Raw genomic sequence first — 7,293 nt, 5'->3', positions numbered from 1 at the left:
AACCAAACAAATACAATCATGAATAACAAATTTATTTCCACCTAATCCCTGCTCTGTGTTTGCATAACAATATGAAACATAAACTATTCAAATATGGAGTAATATACAATAACTTACTGACTTTTATAGTCAAACAATCTACCAAAAAAGCTAAACAAGATAACTCTAGAATTGGCTCCAAAAAAGCTAACCTCATCGTCAACATACAAACACTTCAAAAAAACAAATATATGAAACTGCAACAAAGAATCGGCAATGAAATTTGTTGGATTTAATTTTTTATAATCGTTTCCCACCTCTCTTCAATATGCATACAAAAGTTATTCACATTCTACATACATACAAAAGTTTTGACATCAAGATTTCATTAACTTCTCCCTGTCTCTATCTAAAACAACATAAACGCATGCACTTGAATCCTCTTAATACTCTCGAGCCTTGACATCAACCCGGACACAACACCTAACCCTGGTTAGGTGGTGATATGATTTGCCAATCCTCTCCTAAATCCGAAGATGGGAAATGATTGGCTGGTGATTCAAGGTAACTTTGCCTTGATGTTTCAGAAGATTCAGAAGCGGTTGTCTTTAAGGAAACAACTTCTTCACTCTTCGAAAACCGACCACCAATACCCCTAGGCCTGTTCATCGCATGTAGATGGCGTGACTCATGAACATACGTCTGTAGGATACAACCAACATGTCATGTTATTTACTGTTTTACACAAGCAAATTCATCCTTAAATTATAAAGTCATGATTCACCTTACGGCCTTTTATTAACTTCTTTCCATTCTCTGCTTTTTCACGCGATTTCCTTCGCCTTAGGATCGCATCGTACTGCTTGGCATTAACAAAAACAGGCTCCGGTCCTGTTTTAGGTGCCAAAGGCAGCTTTGTTGACACATCCGAAGATTGGGGTGGGATCTATCAAGAAAATCAAAACAAATCCATACAGTGATAATGATGATCTTTAAAGATATACAACATGTATAGATATATGAAATCGTGTATCTTACCGTAGGTGGACCATAATTTGTCATCATTCCACCGTAGTATGGATATGGAGCACAACCCTGTACAAGTCAACACACCCAAGAACTTTAAAGACAATCAAGAATCCAAACATAATATATGTAAACCAAACTGACCTGTTTTGACCCTAAAATAACTTGGTTTGACCCAAATCCTGCCCGTTACCCAACCGACCCGCCTGTTTTGCCACTCATAATATATAACCAACCAAAAGGCCCGGTGTAAGAAACTTACAATGTTATGCCCAAAAAATTCAGGTTGTGGGACCTGATTTAGTACTATTCCGCTGCTGACGGGAAGCATATTTGGTAGTGCATGATGCTGCTGCTGATAATTTGCTACTAACTGTTGGTGTCCATATATATCTAATTACCTCATAAGATGGAGTTGATCATCAGTAAGTATTACAACCATATAATAATTTACTTAACTAGTTCATCCTATATTATCATAAGTACCTGGTGTAAAAGATGGAACAATATTTAGTGTTATTTGGCTTAAAACATGATCTAGTGAATGGTCCGGAGAAGACGAACCGAGTAAAGACGGCTGCATGTTTGTGAAAGGCATTGAGATTATGATATGCAACAAGCAACAGCAGCAAGATTACCTGCCATTACATATTCATGCATGGAGGAGGATATCAATGACAAAAATCAATCAACATAAACATATACACTTAAATTCGAATTAGAAATCATCTGATTAACAAGTGATTAGTAACAAGTTGCAGGTGAAATTAGCATGCATCAAATGAAACTTGTAAGCAGAATTGAGTATGTAAATAAGCCTATATGAATGAATATTGATATATTACCGGGAGAATGGTAAAATACGCTAGATAGATTTGGGAGATGAATCTGAGGATATTAATTTGCATGTAATTCATCACGAAACTCAGCAGCAATTTATGCAAGTACTCGTACAGAAGTAGGAGTCCACGTTTGATTCTATATCTACATGTGGCTTATCTTTTTAACAACGTGGAAACACCTGACATCATGACTGTTTTATAATTATTTTTTATTATATTTATCATATTGTGATTAAATCTTTTATACTTTATTTTATTAATTTTATTGTTAGACATTTATTTTTCATTTTGTGTTTGGTTAAACTTTTTATTGCTTATCTTATGATTAAAAATTTTATTGCTTATTTTATGGTTAAACATTTTATTGTTTATTTATGGTTAATTTTTTTTATTGCTTATTTCATTTGGTACATAAAAAATAATGCTAATTTGATGAATAATTTGTAAGATGTTTGTAGGAATTGAAAGAAAATGAGTGTTTTTGAATGATTAGTAGAAATCTAATCTGATGACTAACCGGATGCCTTTGTATATATGTTTTTTTAATAATCCTTAGTAATGTGGAGTGAACAATATGGACTATATTCATGATTTTTTATTTCTCAAAACTTTATATTACCTGTAAGGCAGTAAAACAAGATATTGAAAGGCTTATGATTAGTTAAAGCTAAAAGAAAAATGAGAGTCAAATGAGTGATGTTTGTTGTGATAAAAGTGTTTGGTCTTATGGCTTAGATCTCCAAATATATTAAGCAATAATGACACTATTGCTCAAGCTAATAAGTCTGGCAGTTTATCCGATTCCAAGATGCATGAGTCATTATTTACCTCTCAAAAACTTCATGACATTTACTGCATTTAGTGCTCTAATCACTAGTTCGCCACTGCAAAGTGCATACGGTGTGTGTTAAGGACAATATAAGTATGTTTAGTCTTATGTTGTACATCATTTACAAGTTCAATCAATTTTAAAACATTGCTTAATTTGGATTTTACGTCCGTTCTTTCACCATTGTGTGCGTTTTGATTGCCACTGTAAGAGTACACACGATATCAGAGCTTCAAATAGTAATTAGTTCCGTCTGTGTTTACTTCATTAAAGCCGCCTATTGCAACGTTAATGACCCTTAAAGCATCACTGGGCTGGGTTATATCAGCTTCTCATATCATTCACTTGCAATATTATACTTACAGAAACATATATATGCACAATCTTGGCAAAAATATTGGTTTAAAAAAGGAAACACCATACAAACATGAATGAATAATCTTGTCCAAAATATTGGTTTGTCATTCACTCGCGATATTAAACTTGTAGGCACATACATACAAATACCTGCAAATCAAACGTCTCCATTGTTGTCTTCTCACAAGTTCTTTCTGTAACCATCAAAGAAATGGGAAAACCTCAAACTTTATGAGACCACACCGCCGACCTCTGTAGAGACTAAAATGTCGACAGTTAAGGAGTCTAAATCTTTCTTGTCCGCGCTCTTGGCATTGTTTTTTGTTATTTTTATGTAATTATCCCGGATTCCATGCTTGCAGTTCTTAACAGCCTACGGAACTCTGACAAGCTAATCTTACCATCTTTGTCGATATCAGCTTCTTCCAGAAGTGGTTCTATAGATCCTTTCAAGCCCGTATGCTGTAATTAAAAAAAACAACGAAGTAAGAAAAAAGGTCAAATTTGACTTTTGAAAGTCAAAGATTCTAGCTTCATGTTTTAAGTTGATAAGAGTATTCAAAGTTCCTGAAAAATTTGTGATCCTACTTTTCTTTTCTATATTTAAATTAACCAAACATAGAAGAATAATTCTAAATCTTGAATTCTGAAATAAGTCTGTTTGACCAAATTGTCAAACCTCACAGATTTCTAAAAGTTGAAACTTAAGAATAAATAAAGTAGCGGAAACACGTGTAACATATTTTCCAATTTATTGTATAGATACAGTTGACTTTCAAGGTCAAGTTAACTAAATTTCAACTCCTAAATGGAAACAGATTCCGAAAATCCAAGAAACATTTGATGATAGAATCAAAACATACTGCAATTTCCTCCAAAAACTAGCAATTGGAATATTTACCTTCCAACCAAAATCAATTTTAATTCTGAAGTAAAAAAATTTAGTCTTTTTGACCTCAAAAGTCAAAGCCAGTGTTTGACTTTTGGAAGTTGTACCAATGCTCACACGTGTAAACAAAAAATTAAAATCAACGGCTTACCATTCTGAGTTCTTCTGGAGTTATATATCCATCTCCATCAACATCAAATTTATCAAAAGCCGACTGTGATAAATGTAACCATTTTTGAGAATCTTGTCCCTCCAACTGATGAACATGAAGAGTGGCTGCAACAAATTCCTTGAAATCAATAAACCCATCTGTGTCACTATCCATCTGCATCACAATTCACATATACATCGGTTAAAAGGGTAAAACAGTAATTTTACAGTACATTAGAATATCAACTTCGTTACAATGGGCTTACTGCTTTTAGTAACTCTAAAACGCGCGATTCTTTCATCTTCCAAGGAATATCTTTAGCAAGTGCCTGCCAGGAAACCGAGCTATTTTAGACATATGTGTTAAGTGTTTTGTTTGAGTTTTCGGGTCAAAGTCAAATATACCTGTTTCATTTCCTCAAGACTAATAGCACCATTTTTATCTACATCAATTGCATGAAATTGATCTTTGAGATCCGCTAGCTGCTCTTCATCAAGTGTGCTAGCCAAAGCCTACACAATAATATCAAGTCTTAGAAAATATTATTCGTGAATTGTTATCACCTTTATAATATTAGAGAAATACTTACCCGTAGAGCAAATTGTTTTAGGCGACTGTATTTTAAAAATTCACGCATGTTTGATAAAACCGAAATGTCGAGAGGAATCTCAGACGCATTTCCACCTTCTCGTACCCACGGGTGTGCTATAAAAAACATACTCAACCATTAGATAACAAAATGGTTTAAATTAAAAAAAAAAGTAAACACATGATGATGGATAATAAATAGATATGTGGAATATAATGATTGGCTGTGATTCAACTAAGTGTTATGAGTGTTTGAAAAAGCTCGTATAAATGAACATGAACATGAACAAGAAAAAGAAACATACATAGGGCTTGCGCAGCAGTAAGTCGTGTACGAGGATCTTTCACAAGCAATTTCTTGACAAAATCTATGGCACTCGGGCTTACGCTAGGCCATGGTTTGCGCCGGAAATCAGGTTTGTTTCTTAACACCTGTAAATTCATAACAATATTGTAAAAAACAAAACACTAATATATCATTAACATATATTTTACTAAAAACAATTTACCTCTTTAAAAATCCCACTTTCAGATTTATCCCAAAAGGGGCGACGCCCACATAGTAGAATGTATGTGATAACGCCTATGCTCCAAACATCTGATTCGGGTCCCGATTTACGTTTCAATACTTCAGGAGCAACATAATATGCACTACCAACCATATCAGTAAACTTCTTTCCTACAAATAATACAAAATATTTCTGTATGAAAATACTGTCATTTATTAGATAAAGAACCAGATGTTATAGATTTACACTAACCTGGTCTTATAAAGTCTGATAGACCAAAATCTGTAGCCTTTAATTGTGAATTGTCATCACGCGACTTGAAAAGAAAATTCTATAAAATACAAAACAAGGTTAGCATCATCCTATGAACATCGGGTCAATGTAAGACGGTCTGTATCATAATGTGTTATCATACCTCTGGTTTCATGTCACGGTGTACCAAACCATGTAAATGGCATTCTGCAGCAACTTTAAGCATCTGTCTTACAACAATTGCTGCATCTTTCTCTGAGTAACAGTTATCTTTCCTGTAAAACGAGGCATAGATGACTTTTTTAGACAAAAGGAATAGCATTTGACTTAAAGATTGATTAAAGCTCGAAAATTTATGCCAAATCTTCAATATCCTAATTACATTTTACAAGAATTTCTACTAACAGGCACATACAGGTGTCGGGCTCGTCATAAAATTTGAACTAATTTAACGAAGAACTAAAATGTTTAACCACAAAATTTATCTACAAGATGGAAGTTCTTACTTTCCTAATATCCGGTCCAGCAACTCACCGCCCTCGCACAACCTGAAAAGTGTAACCATAAAGTCAAGTTCTTGACAACTAAATCAATCACTGAAAAAAAAAAGTCAACTCGGTTATTCAACATACTCCATAACTATGTACACATAGGAGCTATCTTCATAAGCATTATGAAACTGAACCACATTTTCATGACCACTTAAAGCTTGTAATATCTTTACTTCTCTTTTAACATCTTCCACAGAGGCCGGAAGAATCATCTGTAGAAAAAAGCCAAAAAATAATATTAAGATTATTAATTATTAATTAAGCTCATACTTGCCAACTATATCAATTATATAAAACAACAAAATCAAAACATATGAGGATCTTTTCCAGCTTGCAGCCATAATTATTATGGTATAATTTGACTTAAAATATATGTATGATTCTAGAAATTGGTCAACTGTTGTATCTTGCAACATGTAAATTAGTAAAGTTCAAATCTTTAATATGATTCAAGCAAGTCTTTAGCTAAGAATCAAGAAACTAAGCAAAACCCTAAAACAGAAATCAATATTTGGATTAAAATGCCAAAAAAAAAAAACCTTATTTTTATCAATTTTCTTGACAGCAACACGGTCTCCATTAGCTTTATGAACAGCAACATAAGTATAGCCAAATTGACCATGACCCAACAAATTCCCAATGGTATAATCTTTATCAAAATCCTTAAGATACCCAAAATCAGTTCTTTTGCCACAAGGACTGCCTTTCTTTCTTGAATGATTATTGCCAATGTGGATCTGAATTGGGGTGTTGCTGTTGGAGCCACTGATCTTGGTGGTTGATAAACAGACACCCATCTTAATCTTATGTAATAAGTTGATTGATAAAAATTGAATCTTTTTGAGAATGGGTTTGTGGGATTAAATAGTAAAGTGGTTTCAACGTGTGGGTTATTATTATAAAGAAAGAGGGGGTGAGGTGGAGTGAGAAAATATTAAAAAAAAAAACAAGAAAATGTGAGGTAGCCAAGGTTGGAGTGTAGATACTAGACAATATGATGATGGTGGTGGTGGACGGTGGTGGTCTAAATGTATAGATTTCTGTATATATATATTACAGAGGAAGAAGAGAAGTTGAGGACCCCATTTGATATGGTGTCCATGATCATTTGTTCACACACAAAATTAGAAAAAAAGAAAAACTAATGTTTGTAAATTGTTATTTAGAAGGTTCTACAGATGTCTAAAAGAATCAACGGTGTCGTTCGAAAACACGGTGAATATATTCCTGGGGAGTTATACATTTGTGTATTGATAAGAGACTATATTCACCTTGTGGTCTTTAGGGGGTGACAAGTGGGAGTAGATGCGGGGAGAGTGC

The 7,293-nt window shown here is 33.7% G+C and overlaps 2 protein-coding genes across 2 annotated transcripts; both read right to left on the bottom strand.

The window, feature by feature from the left end:
* Positions 1–462: 462 nt before the first annotated feature.
* Positions 463–1,603, bottom strand: LOC143548817 (nuclear transcription factor Y subunit A-9-like). The gene is made up of 5 exons (XM_077039891.1): positions 1,492–1,603; positions 1,268–1,398; positions 1,018–1,074; positions 764–925; positions 463–681 (listed from the first exon to the last, which is right to left on the bottom strand). The coding sequence occupies exons 1-5, from the start codon at positions 1,601–1,603 to the stop codon at positions 463–465; spliced, it is 681 nt and encodes a 226-aa protein (XP_076896006.1).
* A 1,474-nt stretch (positions 1,604–3,077) lies between these two features.
* Positions 3,078–6,770, bottom strand: LOC143548812 (calcium-dependent protein kinase 28-like). The gene is made up of 12 exons (XM_077039889.1): positions 6,513–6,770; positions 6,055–6,185; positions 5,929–5,970; positions 5,586–5,697; positions 5,423–5,501; positions 5,171–5,340; positions 4,967–5,093; positions 4,663–4,778; positions 4,478–4,585; positions 4,339–4,401; positions 4,074–4,247; positions 3,078–3,495 (listed from the first exon to the last, which is right to left on the bottom strand). Exons 1-12 carry the CDS (start codon positions 6,768–6,770, stop codon positions 3,364–3,366), a joined length of 1,512 nt encoding a protein of 503 aa, XP_076896004.1. The 3' UTR covers positions 3,078–3,363.
* Positions 6,771–7,293: the final 523 nt, after the last annotated feature.

Source organism: Bidens hawaiensis, unplaced genomic scaffold, assembly GCF_021521415.1.
Source record: "Bidens hawaiensis isolate Kalapana, Puna unplaced genomic scaffold, B.hawaiensis_p1.1 tig00015252_1, whole genome shotgun sequence".
Lineage (NCBI taxonomy): Eukaryota > Viridiplantae > Streptophyta > Magnoliopsida > Asterales > Asteraceae > Bidens > Bidens hawaiensis.
The sequence above is the reverse complement of the archived record's forward strand: the minus strand, read 5'-3'. Positions and strand labels throughout refer to the sequence as shown.

Coding starts and splice junctions, on each gene's coding strand:
- LOC143548817 (XM_077039891.1), bottom strand. CDS start 1,603: ATGCCTTTCACAAACATGCAGCCGTCTTTACTCGGTTCGTCTTCTCCG. Junction 1,399..1,491: donor TGTTCCATCTTTTACACCAG/GTACTTATGATA, acceptor TGAGGTAATTAG/ATATATATGGACACCAACAG. Junction 682..763: donor AGTTAATAAAAGGCCGTAAG/GTGAATCATGAC, acceptor TGTATCCTACAG/ACGTATGTTCATGAGTCACG.
- LOC143548812 (XM_077039889.1), bottom strand. CDS start 6,770: ATGGGTGTCTGTTTATCAACCACCAAGATCAGTGGCTCCAACAGCAAC. Junction 6,186..6,512: donor AGAAAATTGATAAAAATAAG/GTTTTTTTTTTT, acceptor TTTTTTCTACAG/ATGATTCTTCCGGCCTCTGT. Junction 4,248..4,338: donor TTTTAGAGTTACTAAAAGCA/GTAAGCCCATTG, acceptor ATTGTGATGCAG/ATGGATAGTGACACAGATGG.